General features: G+C 32.0%; 1 protein-coding gene across 1 annotated transcript; it reads right to left on the bottom strand.

Moving 5' to 3' along the window:
* Nucleotides 1-6,705: 6,705 nt before the first annotated feature.
* LOC111910413 (uncharacterized) lies at nt 6,706-9,242 on the bottom strand. Its single transcript, XM_023906263.1, has 5 exons — nt 8,062-9,242; nt 7,921-7,970; nt 7,686-7,835; nt 7,363-7,586; nt 6,706-7,281 (listed from the first exon to the last, which is right to left on the bottom strand). Exons 1-5 carry the CDS (start codon nt 9,240-9,242, stop codon nt 6,706-6,708), a joined length of 2,181 nt encoding a protein of 726 aa, XP_023762031.1.
* Nucleotides 9,243-24,722: the final 15,480 nt, after the last annotated feature.

Raw genomic sequence — 24,722 nt, 5'->3', positions numbered from 1 at the left:
AAACAGCTTCTGCTAATTTTCAAGCTTTTTGGAATAAGTTTGAGCATATTAGGATTAACACTTTAGGAGATCTCAGGAGAGAGGATGCTCTAGAGCATATTGTGCATCTTAGAAGTTTCAAAACTCCAAGAGTTAGGAGTGAGGATGCTCTAGAGCGTATTGTGCATCTTAGAAGTTTCAAAACTCCAAAAGTTAGGAGTTTATGGCTCAAATGATATTTTGGACCGAAAACTCCATGGGGTATATATATGGCCCTTAGCCATTTTTAGTCAATTGTTCCATTTTCAACTAGAGAAAAACCCGATTCTCTCCCAAGGATCTTCAATCTTTCGTCCCAAATTGTAAGTAATTCTACCCTAGAGTGTTTTAAAGCTTACTACATGTTTAGATATCATTGAAAACACTCAAGAATCACAAAAAAAAAGGAGTTTACGCTAATTTGGGTGCCAAAGTGCGCCCAACTCTTTCCTTATACTCAGAAACTAGTATGGAACCCTTCCTTGATGGTTTTAGCACATGAAAAGCACCATGAAGCCCCCATTTATATGTGTTTATGGTTTGGGGATCTCCCAAAACCGTAAACACCCCAAAATGTGTTATGATGCCCCATATTCCTTCCTTATGCCTCGAAACTAGCCTAGACTTTTACCTTTAAGTGTTTAGGACTTGAAAACATCAAAATACCATGGTCCATAGGATTTTATGGTAGCAAACACATGGAGAAATGGTCCACGGGCCGTAAACTCCATTTAGGAGTGAATTGTTGCCCTAATCACTTCCTAAGGCTTAGACTTGGAGTTAGGATGCTTCAAAATGACTTCTAGGACTTCAAATCAATAAATGGTCAAAGGATTATGAGGTTACGGCCATAAACTCAAGATTTTATGACCGTAAGCTCAATGAGTTATGGTCATTAAAGTGTAAACTCATGAAAGGGGTTCTATTGAACCCTAAACTCAATGGCTTTGTCCTACAACTCTTAGATGCACTCCTTAGCACTTATGACACTTATATAAAGTGTTTATCATGTCCTAGGATGTCTTAACTTTATTAATTAGTTGTTTAAAGACTAATTGGATACATATATGTACTACTATATGTTAACTAGGATCCTTGTGTGTTTACAAGTCTTCACTTGACACTTAGCATCCTACGGCAGTCAATACATCCAAACCACCAACTACAGGTGAGTTCATACCCCTTTAATTAACCTTTTAAATGTTTCTAAAATATTTTTAAATGCTTTATGGGGGGATACAAGTTAAATCATGCTAGTTATTCTATCAATCACACGTGATTAATAACTAACATGCAAATGGATTTACTATGCGGTAACTGTTTTACCAAACATATTTCTTCAAATGTTTATCTTAAATGTTTTTATATGTTTAAAACTCTTGATTAAACTGTTTATTATACACTGTATGTTTCATTTCAAACTCTTTTATAATTGTGTTTCAAACAAAGTTTTCATTATACTTAAACTGTTTTATCAAAGCAAATACTTCCAAACCGCTTTATAAGCTGACATCAAGTCGATCTTTTCTTAGATATTAATCTTTTTAAAATGTTTTACAAAGCTTCTTTTATGCTTTTATATTATCAAATGCATGCCCATATATGTATAGTTATATAAGTAATGTTTAAAGGACTTAGGAAGGTCAACTCACTCTATTTCCTTTTCCTCGTTGGGATGTGGCTATGGGGTATCGGTTATTCGTCCAAATGTCGTCTAAATATTTGTTATATATCATGTATACATATGTAGATATAAAAGTTTTCCTCAGTCAGTTCAGTACCTTTGGGTAGCAAAGGCATACTTTAGGCTATACACGTACATTGTTAGTAACTATTATAGGTATAGTTAGGAGATACTACTAACCCTTCTAAGTACAAGGAATCACACAAGAGTCACTTCATTCACGAGTCTATACTAATACATTACATGTTACATGAGTACGTTTACATAGATACGTTTACATGAGTACGTTTACATAGATACGCTTACATGGATACTGTTACGTAGATACTATATTATGAGTTACCATTACATATTATATGTATAGATACTGTTATATAACTCTCTTTCTTATCTTTATTTTGTGATACAATCACATAATCGACGAGATAGATTGGACTTAATATCCTAGTACCAAAGGATACTTTGTGGGACTAACCATTCCTATAACCACTGTTAGCTATAGAGGTAAATGCACATCTACAGATGTGTACGGTTGATACCATTATAGGTATACTTTAAGGGACTAACTATTCCTACACCTAGCTGTTAGCTACAGAGGTAAATGTACATCTACAGATGTCTTCAATTAACACTGTTAGTTATCCTAGTACAAAAGGATAATACTTAAGTTATTTATATTATTACCTTTATCTTGTGGGACATTCACATAACCAATGAGGTGAATTATATTTGAGTATCCTAGTACCAAAGGATACAATTTCTTAAATTAATAATAATACTCGTATAGTCGGGTCTTGGTAGAAGACTACTTTCAAAACAATTAGGTCTTGGTAGAAGGCTACTTTCAAAACAGTTAGGTCTTGGTAGAAGACTACTTTCAAAACAGTTAAGTCTTGGTAGAAGGCTACTTTCAAAACAATTGGGTCTTGGTAGAAAGCTACTTTCAAAATAGTTAGGTCTTGGTAGAAGATTTCTTTTATACTAATAGGAATCATAGGGATTTCTAGGGTTTTTCAAACGCTTGTAACTACTTACAAACATTTTCATACTTATACGAACTTTCTTTGAAAACAATTTCAAGTCTTTCATTACAAGTTCTACAAATCAAAGACACATTAATACTTATGAATTCACGAGCTTTTTGGCTGATACTCGCTTTCAAAATAACTTGTATTCTCATGTCACAAATAGACAGGTACGACGACCAGGTTTTGTGAAGACGGAGAAATCAAGACTCCTCTTTTATTTTGATTATTTATTATGTTGTCTTATACTATGAAATAACACACTTGTAATTAAAATTATACTATTAATGCAATGGATAATGTTGTTGCTTGTTTACTACTTTACATTGTTGTGATACATTACATGACGTCCTCCGCCCTAGAACGTTTCCGTCGTTCTCGGTTTTGGGGTGTGACAAAATTGGTTGTGATTTTAGAGATGTTACATGTGTTTCCTTGGGTCTTCGATTTAGGTGAGTTTCCTCACTATAATATGTGTTACCTTATATATTCTTGTATGTTAGGATATAGGACTAGCAGTATGTTGGTTTAAGTACCAAGGGTCGGTGATCGTCTTGTTAAGTGCCCTAGGGGTTGCATGTAGTCATGTAGGGTAACTTGAGAACTCTTGATCTAGGCTTTCTTGCCTATTCTTTGTTTAATTGTAGCTCTAGATTGGGATCATTGGTTCGACAGTCTATCTAACCTCTGGTTGTATATAGTTATGCATTCATTAGTGATCTATCAGTGGTGATGTAGAGTATTGTATGATATATGTATGCGGTAGAGGGTTCAGTCTAGTGTTGATAGTTGCATGTGCTTATGTGTTTAGTTGATTGTTTGTTTGATCTATATGTTTACATATTGGGTGATGGGTTGAGTCGGTCCTGCTTTATACTGTAGGACAATATACATAGGTGGGCCAACAATTTGATGTAGGTTAGGTGTGGATCAACCGTATGCTAAGAGAGAGCGCTCTAGTTGTACCATAGGCCTTGCAAGACGGTCCAGTCAGATTGTTGGCTCACGAGAGCGGTCCATGCATGTTGTAGGCCTTACAATGGGGCCAGGCAGATTGAAGGCTCATATATATATATATATATATATATATATATATATATATATATATATATATATATATATATATATATATATATATATATATATGTATTGTATGTTTTTTGTAATGTGTGGTATTTTTTCGAAACTTACTAAGCTTTGACTTATAGTTTTGGATTAAATGTTTCTTAGGTACCATTGGTGATCGTGGGAAGGCAAATGCGTGACTGTACACACTCATCAACAGCAATGGAGATTCCATTTTTATTTGTATTACTCTGATTTTCAAACAACCGTATTTCAAAACAAATGGGTTTTCTTAACTTCCGTTTTATGTAAATGGTTATTTTACTTTATTTAAAAATGAAAATTTTACTTGTGAAAATGGGACATTACATAATTAATTAAAGAAAAATCATATCAAATAGAGGTCCAAAGTTGGAACCAGTGGTTGAGTTCTCAAACGAGTCACCTAGTGAGTTGACTAGCGCTTGGCCAACCACCATGTATATATGTGGGACACAAGGGTACATGAAAATAGTCTTAGGATATAATTTTTGGGCACACTATGACTTGTCTCTTAATCTACATGTGTATATGTTGCATGCACCGAACAAAGATCATTTGACTCTCAAAAATTTAGTTTTTTACCCATGTTTTAACATTTTTTACCCAAAAATTCTCTTTAGACTTGTGTACGTGTGTTCTTGGTGTATTTTTAAGCAATAATTCAAGAGTAAATCAATAGGCTTTTATCATCCTCACTATGAAATTCAAAGTATGATACTATATTCTTTCACTTGTATGAATATAATTAAAGTATTATGAATTTAATTAAAGTACTATGAAATTCAAAGTATGATACTATATTCATGTATTAACATATCACAAAGTGAATTACTGATTAATTGGAAGGATAATATGAGTTTAAAAGTGGTACGGATATTTGATACATAACTTGAAAAGTATAGATTCAATAAATTGGTAATACGGAATTTTGAAGCATGTTTATACAATTATTAGTATGTCATTAGTAGATATTAGCAAGTTAATGATGTATTATCATGAGTATGAATTTGGTATTATTATTAAAACATAACATTAAGCGTTAAAATCCATATAATATAAAATGGTAAATAAAGTGATATGACAACACACCAGTGGTAATTTGGCACTATGAGTTATTGAACTTATTGTCAAAGCATACAATTAATGCATTATATATAAATAGAATATACCCTATACATGAATAGAATACTAAAATGGATGGATTGGTCAATTTTATAAATGGATGGAATGGTCAATTCTATAGGAATTGAAGTTCAAAATCAAAGAAACAATATATTCATCAAAGGGGAAAAATGGTTAGTCAATCTTACTACCAATTTGAATGCATGTGGAATTTCCCAAGTGGTACATGAAAATTATATGAATTTACACTCAAACTAATGTTAATTTTTTTTTGAAATGTTACAAATTCTTCTGAAATGCTAAATGCTTTATCTTGGTTTGCTAATTGTTATGAGTTTTGTAAATTATATGAATTTACATTCAACCTAATGTATTTTCAATTAGCATGAGCACATGTATGAATGGATTAAATAAAATAAAAATGGTGTTCATGCGTACACCTTGTTGAATAGTAAATTGTGATAGCTAACGCTAATTGATTGTCCGGACCAAGAGAGTCCCACCAAGAGACCTAAAAAACTCTAACAGGGTGGTACTTCCCCTTCATGACGTAGATATCTTAATGTAATGAGAGCAAGGACATGTTGATTTGTTCGTCTAGTTTTGACGTAGACTTGGGGTGGGGTATCACTAAAAGTGATCCTGTCCTAAGTATAAAAATCACGGATCGATGATTAGCCAATAACATAGTTAGTAACAAGCAATGATAATAACTAGTTGTACATCGTGCATTGCATAACTTCAAATATAAGGCAAAGAACTTTGTGAAAGCTTTTGAATGTATTTTGAATCGAAATCCATGTAAATCAGGAGATGTTTCCGTTTTACGTATGTTTGTTTAATGTCATGTATTTCAAGTCGTAGCTCTAAGGTTTAATTTTCGAATAACGAAGGCATGAAGTGATTGGAATGATTGTTGGAATGGAACTTTTATAGACTCTTGTATATGATGTTTTTTTTAAATCTTAAGTTGTTTGCTATAGTTTTTGTCTGTTATCAATTACATAACACCCACTTGCGAATTTTTGAACAATGTGTTTTTGGACTATTTCTACAACCATGACTTACTATAATGAAATGTGTTAAACCATAACATTTAAAACTTTGAAAGAAATGTGCTATTAGTTAACAAAAACTTATCTAACTCAAAAAAAAAAAATCCATACTTGTTTACCAACCATATGCGGACCATATTATTCCTAATTTATGGTACATAAAACACATCATTTAGTATCACAAGTTCTAAAAAATTATTTCTGCCTCGAAACTTGGACAGAAATCAATTATGCACAACACAACTGCACAAAAAAGTCATAAAAAATGTGCAAGCAACTTTTAAAATAATGAACAAAAAAGTTTATAAAAAAAACCATACAATTTTGAAGCGTATTTCGTAATTAGAAACCGTTTTTAAACAAAACCGCTCAATAATGTTGTTTTTCAACAAAATATAATAAATATGTTTTTTTAGAAAACTAAAGTTGTTTTCTTCTAAATTAAAGTTATTTTTCCTGAAAACGAGTTAAGCTTATAAACTTTTTTATCAAATTTGTCAAACTATTTTATTTTAAAGCAGTGACGAATCTAGGATTAAAATTCTCAGGCGTCCCAACCCAAATAGAGTACACAAAAAACAAGTTAAAATTTAATTTTTATTAGGTCGAACTTTCAATAATACAATCTAAACCAAAATACTATTAAATTTAATACCAAAGATCCACTGCAGCTCTAAAAATACTAGTTAATATCTTAAAATTGCTCACGACAAGGTTTCATATTTCTAAAATAATCTATAATTGCATTGTTGCTAATACTATCTAACACATCTTTCTCAACATATGACACTAGACAATCATTCATAAATTGATCACTCATCTTATTGCGTAAATCGTTCTTTATGAACTTCATTGCTGAAAATGCTCGTTCCACGATGGATGTTACAACCGACAAAATCAATGCTAATTTTAGTAGAAGATATATCATTGGATATATTGTATGCTTGTTTGTTTCAACCATCATCTTTGCCAAGTTTCCAATTCCTTTTAAGTTATTAAACCTTGGATCTCCACGCACATCTATAATGTAATTTTGCAGGTTTGTTTTAAGTGCTCCAAGCTCATGTTCTGGGAACTCGCTAGGATAAAATTTAGCCATTTTGAGCAATTCTTCCACATTAAATGCTTTAAAAGACTTACTTGGACATAAAGAAGCCATAGAAACATGTAATGTCGTGTTTACTTCATTAAACCGATTGTTGAGCTCCTGAGATTGCATATCTACGACCACAACAAATACATCAACCTTGTAGTGGTGCAAGCAGTTAATCTGTGAGTTAAATAGAAAAAAAAACATGTTAATAGTTAATTAGAAAGTTGTGGAAAATAAATAATCTTTGCAATTTCTAACCTTTGACTCTTTGCGGCGACTTACTCCATCATAATATGGATCTTCCATATTCAGAATTTCAACATCATGTTTTTTGCAGAACAAAGTAACATCGTTTAAAAATGGCCCCCATCCTTCGTTCTTCATTTCTTTCAGTCTCTCCTTACAAGACCTCACTTGATGCATTGCATTTACAATATCTTGGTCTTTATTTTGTAATGTGGTGTTCAAATCATTTGTGACCCCTAAGATATCAACCATCAAATTTAGGCAAAAAATAAAACCAAAAGTTTGTAACGACTTCAGCAGACGACGAGCTTCTGCTTTATGATCTTGACAATTACTATCTTTCATGATGTATTTGACTAGTTCACAAATCGAAGAATATATTCTCTTTATATTAGAAAGTGAACCAAAATGAGTACCCCAATAAGTATCATCGGGTCGTTTAATACCAATTTCTTGATTCAAACATGTACCATTTGAAATGTCACCTGAAATTAACATTAAAAACTTTAGCAATAAAAAAACAATGTAAATTAAAGAAAAACAAAAAGAATAAAAAAAAATATAAGAAACCTGCAACAAGTGCTTCCACCAATTTTGTTGCTTGAGTCTCCTTAACTTGTCTTGGCGTTTATAAGAAAATCCAATCACGTTTAACAAACGAGAAATCAAATCAAAAAATCATTAATGTCAGAGTGATTTTTCGCAACAAACACAAGTGCTAATTGTAACTGATGAGCAAAACAGTGAATATAATGTGCCGATTGCACTTCTTTCATAATCAAGGTCTTCAATCCATTAAATGCACATCTCATGTTACTAGCTCCATCATAGCCTTGTCCTCGGATCCTATGTGGACTCAATCCACATCTTGACAAAAATGAATAAATAGTCACCTTAAGTGACAAAGCTGAAGTATCATTTACATGTTTTATACCAACAAATCTTTCTATAACAACTCCTTGACTGTTTATGAACTTCAAAACCAATGCCATTTGCTCCTTACAAGACATGTCGCGTGACCCGTCTACTAAAATTGCAAAAAAATCATCTCTGACATCTTTTATAATAACTTTAATAGTTTCCTTCGCTGTAGCATGTACTATGTCTTTTTGAATAGAACTACTTTTCATTTGTGAATTTCGTGGAGCATTCTTTAAAGCAACACTTCCCACTTTATCATTTCGATCAACATAAAATTGAAGAAGTTCAAGAAAGTTACCTCTGTTACTCGAGTCTTCACTTTCATCGTGACCCCGAAAAGGTAATCCTTGTCGCAATAAAAATCTAACACAATCAATGGAAGCATTTAATCTAATACGATGCTTGTTTTTCATCAATTCGGTTTGCTTATCAAAAGCAGTGGCTATGAACCGTCTTTGATTCATCAAAATTTGACATTTTTGGACTGCCGTATTGTGTGGACTTCCATTATTATCAAGTTCTAGAGATGTTCTCTTGTTCCAAGTCATAAATCCAACTTTTACAAAATAATCTGAATCACCTTGATTTTTTATCTCAGATTTGAACAAATAACAACATAAACAAAATGCAGCTTCTAGTTTTACACTATATTCCAACGAATATTTATAATCATCAAACCAAGAGGGATTAAATCTACAACGTTTACCTCCAATCCCTCTTTGTTCGAACGAATGTTTTCGAGGTTGATAAAGTCCTTTTTGTAAATACGCTCTTCTAATTTCATCTCGTTGATTGGCATGATAAACTTCCATACTTGGTCTTTCTCCTGGATCCGCTGGGAGTGTATTTAAATCAATTTTTACATGTTTTGAGGTAGAGGTGCGTTCCTTGGTGTCTTTATGTACTGTTTCATGTTGATCTGATAAAGAACTTGAACTTGGATTATCAATCTTTTTCAAAAACTTTAACATTGTCCTTAAAACAAAAAAAAAAATGTTAGTTCATACTCCTTTAACCAAAATAAATAAACTATTTAAAAATAAACATATGATCATTACATTAATTTAAAATTAATGAACTTACACTACATCTAAAATAATCTATATTATAAAGGCTAGTAAATTGTTGGTTAAAATCAATAGTAAAATTAAACTAATAAGAGCAGATTATCAAACTATTAATTACAATCAATGAAAAACTAAATTAATAAAATCAAAGCATTTTCAATTTGAAAATACTTATGTAGTGCCAAATGAAAGGAGCTATTGACCTATTGTACCTAAGCCTCTATTCTTTTCCCTATATGCCATATATGTCATACTTTATTAACTTTATTGACCAAGGACCATACTCTTTTATATTGAAGACTTTCTCTTCCAACTCCATTAATCAATTTCTCTCTTCCATTTACACGATTAAAAGGATTTCTCTGTTTCTCATACTTTTTTCTTCGATTATATACCACCAATTTATCTAGAGAAAGAAACTAACCTTTTTTTTCAGCTTTCAGCTTTGAAGATAAAGACTATAATATAACAATATTGTTGTGGACGTGTGACAATCTAAGGATAGAGATAAGCAAAAAATGAGGCCAAAATAAATAATAAAGTCGGAGAAGAGGGCGGCAGGTGGCAGAATGTAGCAGCGACGATGGGAGCCGGAGTGGAGTCGTGACGGTGATGGTCGCTAGTATGTGAGAATTCGAGAAACCCTAAGATATGTCGAAAATCAGAGGTGAAGTTCTCGGAAATCAGTATTTTGGTAAAAAAAAAATTATTAGTTTTAGGTTTTTCCTTATTTTTGTCCTACTTTTTCTCAATTTCTGTATTGCAATTTTTAGAATACATTTGTGTTTTAGAATTATGTATGGATTCTTCTTCTTTTTATTCATATATTTGAGGGTGTCCCCATAAAATCTTCAAGGCTGTCCCAGCTATAAAAAATTATATACTCTCTAAAAAAAATTCAAAGGGGTGTCCATGGACACCGTTTGTATTAAGGTAGTGCCGCCCCTGTTTTAAAGATTAATTTTTCATTCACTTTATGCCCGTTTTAGACACATAATTAGAAATGACAATGAGTCGATCTAGGTTGGGTTCAGATTCAACCCATTTAACAATTGGGTTAAAAGTTTCAACCCAACCCAAGCTGTTAATTTAAATAGGTTGATATTTTCAAACCAACCCAACTTTTTGGATAAATAGGTTCTCACCGGGTTGACCTGTTTATTTAGTTCCCAACCCAACCTATTAAATAAATTGGTTAAACCTGAGTTAACCCATTTAAAATCAATTAAATAAATTATATAATTAAATATTATACCACTTAAATTATAAAGCGTAAATAAAACTTCATAATTATGACTGAATCACAATCCTAACTCATAAATAAATAAAAAAATTTGTTCAAATAACATGAAAAATGTTTGGTTTCATAGTGATTTTGAAGAGTGAACAAATTTATCTGCGTTCAAAAAATGATGAAAATTAGGATTGACTTTCATTAAACATATTTAATAATAATGCAACATTATAATTTATATATGATAATATTTTAATAATTATTAAATTATATATATATATATATATATATATATATATATATATATATATATATATATATATATATATATATATATATATATATAATAAAGTTAAAGAGGTTGAAATGTTGAAAATAGATTGATAATTTTTACCCAATCGAACCTATTTAATGAAATGCGTTAAATGAATTGACCCATTTAAGTTACATGGGTTGAAAATCTCAACCCAACCCACCAATTTTAGATTGGGTTAGGGTTTGATTGATTTTTTTCGGCTCTAACACATAATATACCGCAATGATGATAACATAACACACATTATAATTAATAATTCAGTATCTGAATTTTGTTAAAGGAATTATTATTATTATTATTATTAATTTTTTCTTTGAAATTTAGGAAAACCCATTTCTTCGAACAAAACAGCATATACGGCTAATGCTTTTTAAAATTATAATAAAACATTTTCTTAAACATAACTTTTTGTATCAAATTTATAATCCATTTTTATTATATCAAATGGTTCTTTTGATTTTAAGTTTTATCATAATGTTTCACTTTCACTTATTAACTAAGCGTATGTGTGTTCCATAGGAAGAAAATTACGTGGTTAAAATAATATTGATTGAATGTTAATATACATAGAAATTTATTTTCACACAAATAATTAACCTATTTTATTATTAATATACAAATATGAATTTGAGAGTTCTTTATAATGTCTATACATTATGTCTTTGTTAATTTTTTTTTTTTTTTGTTTATCAAAATCTTGTTTATCATATACTCATCCGTATTTAGAAAAATCATATCATGCTTTTATTAATATAAATAGGAAGGGAAGTTATAAACATACATAGAAAATTATAACAAATAGTTGAAATGATGTATAATAGTATTCAGTATATATATATATATATATATATATATATATATATATATATATATATATATATATATATATATATATATATATATATATATATATATATATATATATATATATATATATATATATATATATAAACAAATTACTGAAATGATCTCTATAATTTGCAAAAATTTCATGTTTGGTCCCTATCATTTTTTTTGCACTAGAACCGTCCCTAAGGTATCATTTTGTTGTGTTTTTCGCCCATATCAGTCATGAAAACACTATATTACCTTTCGTATTTTCTTTTTAAAATATTGTTATTATTTATTAATTAAAGAAAATAACCTATTCAAACAAATTCTTTAAAGTAAATTACATGCATTGTCCCTCGTGCAAATGCTAAAATGCATGTTCAGTCATTATTCTCAAAAATTAACTCGGACCGTCCCTTGTTAGTTTAAAACTTACATGCTTCATCACTCTAGGCATTAAAAGAATATTTTGCCCTCATTTGTTTGTTATTTCTTAAATATTTATTGATTTTTTTATTATTAAAAGTTATTATTATTTCCTTTGAAAAAAGAAATGGGCCCTAAACCCTCCCTGAAAATCTGGTCTCTAGAAAATGTCGCTCAACAATATCATGTCCGTCCACCAACCACCTCCAGCCTGATGGGTTTTACATGTAATACCGTGGATAAATCCTTAACACTTAAGGGTACATGCAACCTAATGATCTAAGTTATAACACTATTGAAGTAACATTCTATTGAACAACAAGAACCATATCTATGACATCCCCATTTTCATGGCTAGAAAAAACGGATTTTGTTTATGCTTTATAAAAATCAGAGTACCTCTTTTAATAAAAATGTTGCGGAATTTGTTCCCAGCAAAACATGATAAATACGTTATCAAAGTATTTCTGAAGAAATGTATTTTTATTCATTTTAAAACATTTGGGATGTCATCATCAATACAGTAACATAAACATAAACAGAACTTCCATTCATTATCACTAGTGATTTATATCTCCTTAATCGCTCAGTGTAATGTGACTTCATATCAACACCTTTGATATAATTAAACTGAGTGGGTCAGGTTGGGAAACCTGGTGAGTACATAGGGTTTTCAACCCATAATAATATAATTATTATTTTTAATCATCAAACAATTAACCCAATTACTCATCCTCGTTATCTTCTTTACTCTTAAGGATCTAATCTAAGAATTAGCTATTCCTCGTTCATTCATTCATTCCTAAGGATCATCCTAAGGAATTGGCACAATATCCATCGTAGTTAGGGTTTACTCAACAGGCACTAAGTCGCATAGTCGCCAGGGTTTAGGCACTAAGTCTCATAGTCGCCAGGGTGTATACAACAGGCACTACATCGCATAGTCGCCAAGGTTTAGGCACTAAGTCTCATAGTTAGGGGTGAGCATTTGGACCGGCCCGGACCGGACCGGCTCTTGGACCGGACCGGTTATGGAGAATTTTGTGGACCATGGACTGGACCGGATGAGTCGTGTCCGTGTCCGGGTCCAGGTCCGGGTTTTCCGGTTTTTGGACCCGTTTGGACCGGTACAACTTTAATTGCATAGAGTATAATAAGTAATCTACATTGATGTATAATATTATAACTTGCAAAATTAATATGTTTCCGTTTCATGCCTAACTAATCTACATTGATGTATAATATTATAACTTGCAATTTGCAAAAATTAATTTTTCAAATAAAAGCAACTAACATATAAATCAAGTTCACCAACAAAAGTTAAATAATTTTAAGACAAACATACAAAAGTATTACCGTAACAACAAAAATCATAGTTTAAACTTTAAAATCAATCAAACTAACAAATTTCATAAACTCATAATCTAATCTTCCATTGGCCTCTTCCCCATATCATTGTCATCCATATGTAACATATTTAAAGCTTTTGCAATCTCTACATAAACACAAATGAAAATGTTGTTAGTATTTAATAAAAAGTAATAATTGTATAAAAAAAGAATAAAGATTGTAATTTTTTTACCCAAAGCTATATCATCATCGTTCAAGATGTCACCAACGTGTCAACTATCGGATTTGTAAACTTTATCACCCAATATTGGGTGCATAAAAAAGCTTCAACTATCAATGTCGATAAACTAGTTTGATACTCACTTACAACTGTACCACAAGTGCTAAACGCGGACTCGGAATTATAGTATAAAATAATACTAAAAAGCTGAAATATTTCAGCTTTGATAGCTCTACTTTGAAGGATTGTAACTCAATGAATATAATACCAAAATAAACAAAATTATAGTCTAAATTCATATACAAATTGTAAACTAAATGTTGGAAAAAACCGTAGGTCAATCCGACTTAAAACGAATGAGTTATGGGTGTTTAAAAAACGTCACATATTATAAAATCTTGCTAAAAAACTGAATTTTTTCAACTTTGATAGCTCTACTTTAAAGGATTGTAGCTCAGTGAATATAATACCAAAATAAACAAAATTATAGTCTAAACTCATCTACAAACTGTAAAATAAATGTTGGAAAAAATCGGAGATCAATCCGACTTAAAACGAATGAGTTATGGGTGTTTAAAAAACGTCACAGCTTACAAAATGTTACTGAAAAGCTGAATTTTTTCAGCTTTGATAGCTCTACTTTGAAGGATTGTAACACAGTGAATATAATACCAAAATAAACAAAATTATAGTCTAAATTCATCTACAAACTGTAAACTAAAAGTTGGAAAAAACCGCAGGTCAATCCGACTTAAAACGAATGAGTTATGTGCGTTTAAAAAACGTCACAAAAATCTTAATCATGTCCAACCGGTTCTAAACCCGGTAAAAACCGGACCGGACCGGGAAAAAAACCGGACCGGACCGGCGAGAAATCTTAGAACCGAGAACCGGCCCGGGGGTCCAAAAAAACGGTCTGGTCCGGTCCAGTCCGGTCCGGTTCACTGGTCCGGTCCGGTCCACCGGTCCAAATGCTCACCCCTACTCATAGTCGTCAGAGTTTATACAACAAGCACTACGTCGCATAGTCACCAGGGCTTAGGCACTAAGTCTCATAGTCGCCAGGGTCTAAGCACTAAGTCTCATAGTCACCAATGCTTACTTATATCCCCTTTCATCCCTCCTCATTCATCTACCCATGTTTTGCCCAAAATATTCATAGATATAAAATACATATACAATTTAAATCATTTAAAACATGTATAAAATCGTTCGTCCAACATAGATAACAAGTATACAGATAATATGCACACATAGCACGTAATTTATATAAAATACTTCATATCTATGTGTAAGCTGAAAGTAACTATGCACTCATAACACATAATTTATATTAAATACTTCATATCTATGTGTAAGATGAAAGTAACTATGCACTCACTTGATAAGGTGGTGACTTGGCACTCGGAAAATACTTAGTTACTGTTAAAACAATTTCCCTCAGACAAAAACTAACATCATTACCACTAGAGTTTAGTCTAATGTTTGATGAGACTAATTAATAGTCTGTCTTTTATTACTTTTATATAAGCGTTAAACAATACTCTTCACCCACTATGTACAGACAGGGGCTAGACATGGAACTCTGGAGGGTAGAATCATTTTGGCATATATCACTTCTGAATCTAGCAACCCAAGCGGCCCTCCAAACCAGATTCCCTGTACCGTGAGTGGTTAAAAATATATTATAACGACGCTCATATGACTCATAATAATAGCCCAAATATTTATTATAAGGTCCTAATAATATTACTATATTGAAACATAAGTTATAATAAAGATAGGTTAGGTATAGCTTACTTACATTGGGTTTTTTTCTCAAAACCGGGCTCTGCTGGAGCAGCGTTCCCTAGCCAAAAGGCTCTTTTCACGGATCTGTTGGGTGCTCTGGGGCTTCCGCCTCATGCTAGAGAGGTTTCCTAGGCTTTTCAGGGGGTTTCGGAGCTAGAGAGAGGTTCTAAAGAGAGAGGGGAGTAATAGGAGGTGTGAGGAATAAAGAGGGCTTCACGTCTTATTTATAGGGGGTGAAGGGTCACTCACGTCGTAATTTTTATGATGCTCACGTCGTGAGCCAACTTGGGCTCCACGTTTGAGCCTGGTGCTGACACGTGACATCACATACAGGGTGGAAATCAGCCGATTTTCAAAAATTCATAACTCTCGTATATGAGCTCCGTTTTCGATGTTATTTATATCCACATATACATAAAAATAACATCTGCACCTTTCATTATGACTTTGTCGGCTAATTCTCGACCGATCTTAAATTTAACAGTAGGAGGAGATTAGACTGTTAAATGACCACGAAGAATTCATAACTCCTTCATATAGACTCTGTTTTCTTCATTCTTTTTATCGTTGAGTTCCTATTAATGAGAGATTCAAATCTCATTTAGGTCGCGTAGGCCAAAAACCACTCGAACTAAAATTTGAGTTTCAGGGCATGTACTATTGTGTCAAATCTTAGAAAATTCATAACTTCCTCATACAAAGTCAGATTTGGGCGTTCTTTTTTTTTTGTATGTTATCAGTTTAATGTATACTACAACTTTTGCTCTGTACACTAAGGCTAAAAAGTCCTCTAGCGTAAATTCACTATTTATGTCTCCGGTGCCGTGTCGCTTTTGCCGTAAAACTTCGAAGGGCCATAACTTCTTCGTTATAACTCGGATTTTGGCGTTCTTTATATGTACGGAACCCTTGTTATATATACTACTAGTTGGTTAAGATTATTCCTTCTAAATAATCTTCCATCAAAAACTCATTTTTGATGTTCATTGTCTCTAAATTCACTAGCACGGATCTGCAGGCGTTACAATAGCAACCATATGCTAATTTCAAAAATCATAAACAAGTTAGGGTTTACATACCTTTTAGTTATTATAGTAAATAAGAAATCAAAACTTTCTTGAAACACTCTTGGAAGTAAGCACCGCAAGTGTCGTGCCTCTGATGGTTCACATTTAAACCCTAGCAATCAAGGAGACTTGAAGAAAGAAGAGAGAGAGGAGGTATTTTATAAATTCAGGCTCTTAAAGTCAAGAATCTAAAAAGCTAAACCCTTACGGGTTTATATAGGCAACTAGGAAGGTATTGGATAAGGAAGTTTCCTAAGATAATCCTTTATCCATTTTCTTCTTCCTTGTGGTATCCAAAGCTGCTTAATGCCCAAGAAAAACACTAGAAGATGCTCTAGAATTCACCCCCCACATTGGGAGGTTCTAGAATTGCTCAATTTTCAACTTTTAAACATCATCACCTGTACTTCTTCTACTTTTAATTAATCCGATTAATCCAAAAATTAATTTTAATTAATTTCTGATTAATTCTTAATGAAATAATACTATTTCTAACTAATATATTATTTTCATATTATATTAATAAATTATTTATTGCTATTTATTAATCATATAATAAATCAATAAATCAACCTTTCTCTCTAAAAGTCATCCTATTTTATTACTAGGTTTTAGGGCAACCGAAAATGACTTTTTTAATAATTCAAGTATATAATAATTCAGTTATTGGTTTAGACACCTAATCCAACAGTCTCCCACTTGGATAAGTCTATAACTTCAATTGCTAGTATAACTTCTAAATTATCAACAAAGGGTGCTTCCCAGAGCAACTCTAGTCTCTGATCTGATCACACATAAGCCCTAAGATAAGTGATCAAATATTCTTGCGTTCTACAAGATATCGTATGGACGCGAGACATGAATTGAAATCAATCACATTGTCCAAAATTTTGTTTCACAATTTCCTGATTCATAACGCCTGAATTTAGACTAGTAATTGAACACATCAATTTAGTCTAGGATGTGCCAAGCACTTCCGAAATCGATATCAAATCATCGAGGGACCCAAAGATATCACTTTTTCCGTTAGGGAAAAAGGAACAGATAAATTTCGACTTATATGTTTGTATCGTTTACTCATCAAATCATACATGATACTATGTTTTATAACATCATGTTAGTGATGTATTTAAATAACACCAATGCATGGTCGAATTGTAAATTACAACTCATTTATCTCCATTTCAAGAATACAAGATATTCTCATCTTAGAATTACTCGTGATTGAATCCATGATGAATTCTCTGAGCGTCAATTTATCCAATACTTAAAATCATCATTTCTAAGTACTCATGAACATTATAGCAATCTTATGGCAATGTCTAATCCTTATAGACAATCTTACAATTCAATTCATGAATGTCTTAATTCATTACTTACTTCCAAAAGTGTGAGAGACTGTGGAGCTTCGAATAATAAAATTATTTAGGAAGTAAAACACGCAAAGTGAAACACAATAATAAACTAATTAACTATGGTATCAAAAGTAGTGAAAAGAAATAAATCTATATTATTTAATAACCATAATAATTATGACTTTATTCATTGTATAATGTTTCGAGTAATCAACTAACCACTTGAATTAAATAAGATTAATCATGCCATGTTATGAACATACATACTATGTCTCCCTATAGTCCTTCCTTTGTGAACAGATCGACTGGACACTATTCCAATAATACTCATTTCAGAATTCCAAATTCTTCTCATTGTCTAAAATGTATTGGAATTACAAACTTACATGCATTGACCTTCTGTGATGTTGAGGCTTCAAAGTCACAGAGACTGAGCCAACAATATTACATAATATCCTATTTGAACTTTGTTCTTAGAAACACTTCCATGGTAACGAAGTTTCTAATTCAAGGTATACTCCTTGAACACTCCTCTTGCATTAAAGTTTCCATCTAACATGTAGGCATTTCAATTATCTCCTATTATGGAAACATGTCTATAATCCCATTCGACCATCAATTTTGACCAAGAACAATCTCAATCTAAAACATCTCACTATGGTCCATCCATATAAACATCATACTTGTAACTGTCCAGAAGCTACTAGCCTTTTGGTATAACCTTATAATGTTCTTGACAGTCGTTTAATAACTTTAGTCATACTAAATTATACTATTTTTCCTATGAATGCTCAAGGCATTAAAAAAAATCAGAATACATGAATATTACATCATATGTAATCGATCCTATATCTGAAGCATATAGGACTCGATTCATTATATCCGATATCTGTTGACTATCTTGCTATAATATTTTTCATATATGGAATTTCCTATGTTGAACCATTTTTCAAATATGTATATGACTAAGTTTTATAATAATATGCAATCTAAACCTTTATATTTGAAAAGAACTATGAGTGTCTTCTCCCTTAAGCGTACTATAGCGAAATAATTCACAAACTTTGCAATTTGAAAATTAGAAATATTGTTCCAAACAAGCAGTATTATCCACATGCAATACTAGCATAAACTACGCTCACACTAACATTTCCATGTACCTAGAAATCAACTGGACTTTTAGAAATCAATACCATTGACTTTCTTACTGAAGTATAAATTTCTATTTGATAAGTCTCCAACTAGACTTCTTAAGCACATACACCTTAATTGGATTGCATATGTGTATGCTTAAACCCTTTCAGAACTTATAGATATATGTCAGGAATAGTTCAAACAATTCCTTTCCTTTCCTCACAATTCGAAATATGAAGAGGGATTCCGTAATCATATTGTGAATTTGAGAATGCAATTAACACAACCAATATCCATACTGATCTTTATCAGACCTTTTAAAATCTACTAGTGAAAGTGTTTCCTCATAATCATTCTCATGAATTAGAGCGAAAACTTTGTCACCTAGTTTTTTGTGGTGTATACGCTCCCATCCATGTCAATCTATCATTTCCAACCTACAATCGTAAGACAAGGTTTAAGGTAAAAAAACCAAATCCAAAGCTAGATTTCCTTCATGGACTGAACTTCATTTATTCTAAATTTCTTGCCTTCTAGTAGCACAGGTGCCCACCCGTGCTTCCGTATTGTTGAGCAACTCACCCATATTGATCAATGTATATTTATTGATCAAGGTGCTTTGCTTTTGTAGTTAAATGAAAAACATAGAACTTATAAAAATTGCCAACTCAACTGGATGGTGAAAAGAGTTAAGAACGTCTCAATCAAACATGACTTGTTATTAACCTCAGGTCGTGTGCTAGTGATAACTAAAAGACTCCCACTGAACTCTTGACATATGAGTTTTCTCTCAAGGAACATTCCTTGACAAGCTAAAACAAATATTCAAAAGTTCATGTGGATTCCCGATAAGAAAACACTTCTAATAATAGGTCTTAGTTTATCCTTTTTTTCTCGATTACGAAAACATCACAACTCCAATTCTATATATGCTAGAGTAAAAAAGCAATATTACTCCATATTTCACGATGTGTTATAAACCTTATTTGTTTGAAACGAGTTTCAAGATACGACTTGTAGTAACTAGAGCATGGCTCTAAAACTCGATTGGAAATGAAGTATGACCCATCTCTTAATTGAACCATTCCAATAATATATGATTCCTCTTTTTAGTCATACAATTGTAATATAGTTCAACAATCATTAAATTATCACAAAACATGATACTAAAGTATTCTACTTTCTTCTCAGATTGGATAATCTTTTATCTTTCTACCTTGTAGATTCTTCTTATTCGTTCTGCTACTCTTTGAATCTTTTCAAAGTATCAGAATTATGTTTAATCTTATAAACACAACCATATTTATCGAAATATGAGAAAACCACGATGAATAGATTTATCATCCTTTATGGTGGATTGGAATAGTCTATATCAACATGTACTAAATGAATTAGTCCTTCACTTGACTCGTATAAACATGTGCTCAATGAATTAGTTATAATTTTTTCATATAAACAAGATTCTCATATACTATACAACACGACTTGTACAATACCAAGTATTTGCCCAGTTAGTGATGAGATTTCTTTTCATTTGATCAATTTTGACAATACCACAAATGATATTAAAAGAATCAATAAATTTAATATTGCTAATATAAGAAATGTAACCAACACTTTCATAAATGCTACTGCACGGAAATATAAAATGAGGCAACTAGATAAACCAAATTTTCACTTTTATTGAAAATAAACGAAAAATTGGAGCTTTTCCTTACAACGCATAAAATGGAAAACTATGTTTTTAGACATAACCTAAGAGAAATAACATTCTCTCCTAACTCCTAAGTAGTAGCTCCAAATTCGGATCATCGAAGCATGTGACCAAAGTCTATTTCATATGATCAGTTTTAGCTCACTCTGCCTAAGCTTCCTTCTTTCTCTTTGAACCTGCATTAACATCAAATGTGATAATTACATGACGTATTAAGAGTCTATGAATAAGAACTTGGAAAAATAATGGAGTCAAATAATAGATGTACCTGAAGTAGAGTCATACAACTTGACTTCACTATCTCTGAGATCTTTCAGGTACTTTGGGCAACTTCACAACCAATTCCCCTTCCATTGGCATAAAAAACATACATACTTTTTGGGTTTAACACATGGAGCTATCTCAAAACTAGCCTTTTTCTTTACCATACGATCAAATAGTTTGACTTTGGCTGATCCCTTTCCATTGGGAAGAGAAATAATTTTTGAAACATCTATGTCACCATTACTAATGCACATGGAAACCTTGGAATTGTAAGCAACTTTGCTTTAAATGTGCTCTTAAGCATTTCTTCTTCAGGAACAATCAGCATTTGTGTCAGATCAATTAGTGTCACGTTGATGTTCATCACATGAAAGTTCTCAATGTACTATTTGTATCACTTTGGAAGGAAAAGAAAAACCAAATCAATTGCTTTCTCCATTGGGAAAACGACACCTATTTTATCCAACTTGTCAATGTACGATTTCATTTTTAGAACATGCGCACACACATAATTTCCATCCCGAGGTCTACATGCCAATTAGGCTTGAGTAGTTTCGTATCTTTCAACTTGAGGAAAATGAAACGTTGGGAGAGTCATTGGAGGAGGAGGTGGAAGAGCATAATATCCAGCTCAACCATTTCCGAAAGAATTGAAAACATTTTCACGTTGATTAGAATGTGGAAAATCATCTTTAGAAGGAAGAGGAAAAACATTTCCCAAGGAATGAGGAAGACCATTATTGTCTTGGCTTGACATCTATAATGGGAGAAAAGAGCATTCAAGTTAGTTGATTTTAATCCTTAATTATTAACCCATAAATTTAAATTAAGGTTAGGATCCATATTTTCGATTCGAAATTTTAGGAGGGATGTTGTATTCAAAATCAAATCTATTTTAGGTAGGTAAGGCTTTTACTAAATCAAGTCTAATGAAACAACTAGATCTTATGAGATTCATTGAATCATATCAATAACATATTTAATCTCAAATTATGCTCTCACTTTTTTGACTGGGATGCCGAGGATCACAACGTGATGTGAATAACCATGCAAACCCGCATGACAACCTTGATGTTATTTAGCATCTCACATTGATGTGCCGGTTAACCACACACACTCGATCAACAATCATAATATTAAAGATGTCCATCAAATCTCTTTATAGTCCCTATTAGTGTGTTCGTTAACAACACACGCTCCACTAACTACATATAAAGCGTAATGTGTGTTTTCATGGATTATCATACTTTTCACGTTTTTTCTAAAGTCGCTAAGAGTGGGATTTTATAAATAGAAGTTTAGTTACTTTTATAACATTATACTTTTAATGAAGTTATGTACAATCAAATGCGTTCGGCTAATCACCCTCCACCATACAAGAGAGCGGTGGATAAGAATGGATACCCAATTGAGGTCATTTTATAGGCCACTTCCTTGAACTCTACTTATAGTATAGCTTCATGAATGAGTCGTACTAGCAATTTGACTGATTATTATATGTATAGTAATTAACTTTTAGTATTATATATAAGGTGTATCTTAAAACATTTTTTTAAATACATGGTTTAAATTAATTTTTTTGAAATTAAGGAAGTAATTTAATTTAAAATAAACCAATTATGTTGTTAATGTGTATCTTATAATTAATCAAATAATTAAATATAATTAAGACATTATGGATAATTCACAAATTCAAGATAATGATATCTTATTACTAAGATAATTATTCGGTTTTGGATACAATTAAAAAACATTATCTAAAGTAATTATCCTAATCATTTACCACATTGTGGCGAACAATTGCCACGTTAGGGTAAATCAGAAAAGCGTGTATATGAAGATCACCACGTCGTGGCAGAAGAACAAACGTTGTGGTGTCGAAACAAAATGACGATTCTATTTAACCTCCTTATTCAAGTTCAAGCAATGTACATTCAATTGTTAGACAACCTTACACTCTAATACCACTGATGGGTTTTACATGTAATAACACAAATAAGTCCTGAACACTTATGGGTACATGCAACCTAAAGATCTAAGTCATAATACTATTGAAATAACATTCTATTGAACAACAAGAACCATATAAATCCTATGCTAATTTCCAAAATCATAAACAAGTTAGGGTTTACATACCATTTAGTTATTATAGTAAATAACTAATCAAAACCTTCTTGAAATACTCTTGGAAGCAAGCACCACAAGTGTCATGCCTCTGATGGTTCACATCTAAACCCTAACAACCAAAGAGACTTCAAGAGAGAAGAGAGAGGAGATAATTTTTGAATTGGAGTCTCTTGAAGTCATGAATCCGAAAATTTAAACCCTTATGGGTTTATATAGGTGACTAGGAAGGTACTAGATAAGGCAGTTTCCTAAGATAAGCCTTTATCCTTTTTCTTCCTCCCTAAGGAATCGAAGGTTGCTTACTGCCCAAGGAAACCCTAATTGACTTTTTAGAATTCTTTCCACGCATAGGGAGGTTATAGAATTGCTCAATGTTCAATTGTTGAACATTCTCACCTTTAGTCCTTCTACTTTTAATTAATCCAATTAATTCTAATGAATTTTTGATTAATTCTTAATTAAATAATACTATTTCTAATTAATATATTATTTTCATACTATATTAATAAATCATTTATTGGAATTTATTAATCATATAATAAATTAATAATTCAATCTCTCTCTCTCTCTCTAAAAGTCATCATATTCAGTTACAAGGTTTGAGGGCAACCCAAAAGGACTTTGTTAATAATTCAAGTATTTAGTTATTGGCTTAGACACCTAGTCCAACACATCCATCAGCATACTTCTGACAACTGCCTTTAATCAACACAACAATTTGTCTTATTTGTTGCTCTAAGCTTTTGAGACCAACTTGGGTTGTTTCCTGGAAATTTTGGGTAGAAGTGGCAATGCTCTTCACAAACTCCTCTAAGGATATGCTTGGCATTTCAGGTTGTTAAGGAGGTGGAGGATATGGACTTTGGAATTATGGAGTTGGTTGGTAGTGGTCACTTCTCCAAGCTTGGTAAGGGCTTTGGTATTGGTTGTATCCCCCAGCTTGGTTGTTGTCCCATCATAGATCATGTTGAGGTCAATCATAACTCCATTGGTTTGACCAGTAGTAGCTTCCCTTCACTTTCACTTCTTCCAATTCTCTTTGTAAATATGGACACATTTCGGAATGATGTCCATTTTGGGTGCAAAAATCGCAAAGAAAAGGCGAGGGTTGCACACTTTGGTCACTTTCAATCATGATAACTAACTGAGCTATCTTAAAAAGTTGGTCTTCAATGCAAGGAGTTTTCATTTTCGAACCATTTTTTTAATTTCGGGATTTTAAATTAGAGTACCTGCACATTGAGATCTAGACATAAAGAGACAAACAGATTAAATCAAAAGCGATCCCCGACAACGACGCCAAAATTTGGTGGTTGTCTAGGCCAAAATAATAAATAACCCTAAATCTTTTACATTAAAATAATGTATAGTGGTAAAGGGTTCGAATCCGTGGAGAGTGGCTCAAATTTATATCTCTATGAAAAATCTCTTTCCAAAAGTACTTGTAAAGCGACAACAAAAATAAAAATCGGGGTTTTTATTTTTTTGAAATACTTGAATTAAGACTAGAATTAAACTAAAACTTAAATGGACAATTCAACAAAAACAAGAGTTT

Source organism: Lactuca sativa, chromosome 5 (assembly GCF_002870075.4).
Source record: "Lactuca sativa cultivar Salinas chromosome 5, Lsat_Salinas_v11, whole genome shotgun sequence".
Taxonomy (NCBI): Eukaryota; Viridiplantae; Streptophyta; class Magnoliopsida; order Asterales; family Asteraceae; genus Lactuca; species Lactuca sativa.
Note: the sequence above shows the minus strand (reverse complement) of the source record. Positions and strands in the feature narration are given on the sequence as shown.

What these genes read in the sequence shown, in the direction of transcription:
- LOC111910413 (XM_023906263.1), bottom strand. Translation starts at nt 9,242, where the DNA reads ATGTTAAAGTTTTTGAAAAAGATTGATAATCCAAGTTCAAGTTCTTTA. An exon ending in GGTGGAAGCACTTGTTGCAG is followed by an intron (nt 7,836 to 7,920) that starts GTTTCTTATATT and finishes TGTTAATTTCAG; the next exon opens with GTGACATTTCAAATGGTACA. An exon ending in CAAATACATCATGAAAGATA is followed by an intron (nt 7,587 to 7,685) that starts GTAATTGTCAAG and finishes TTGATATCTTAG; the next exon opens with GGGTCACAAATGATTTGAAC.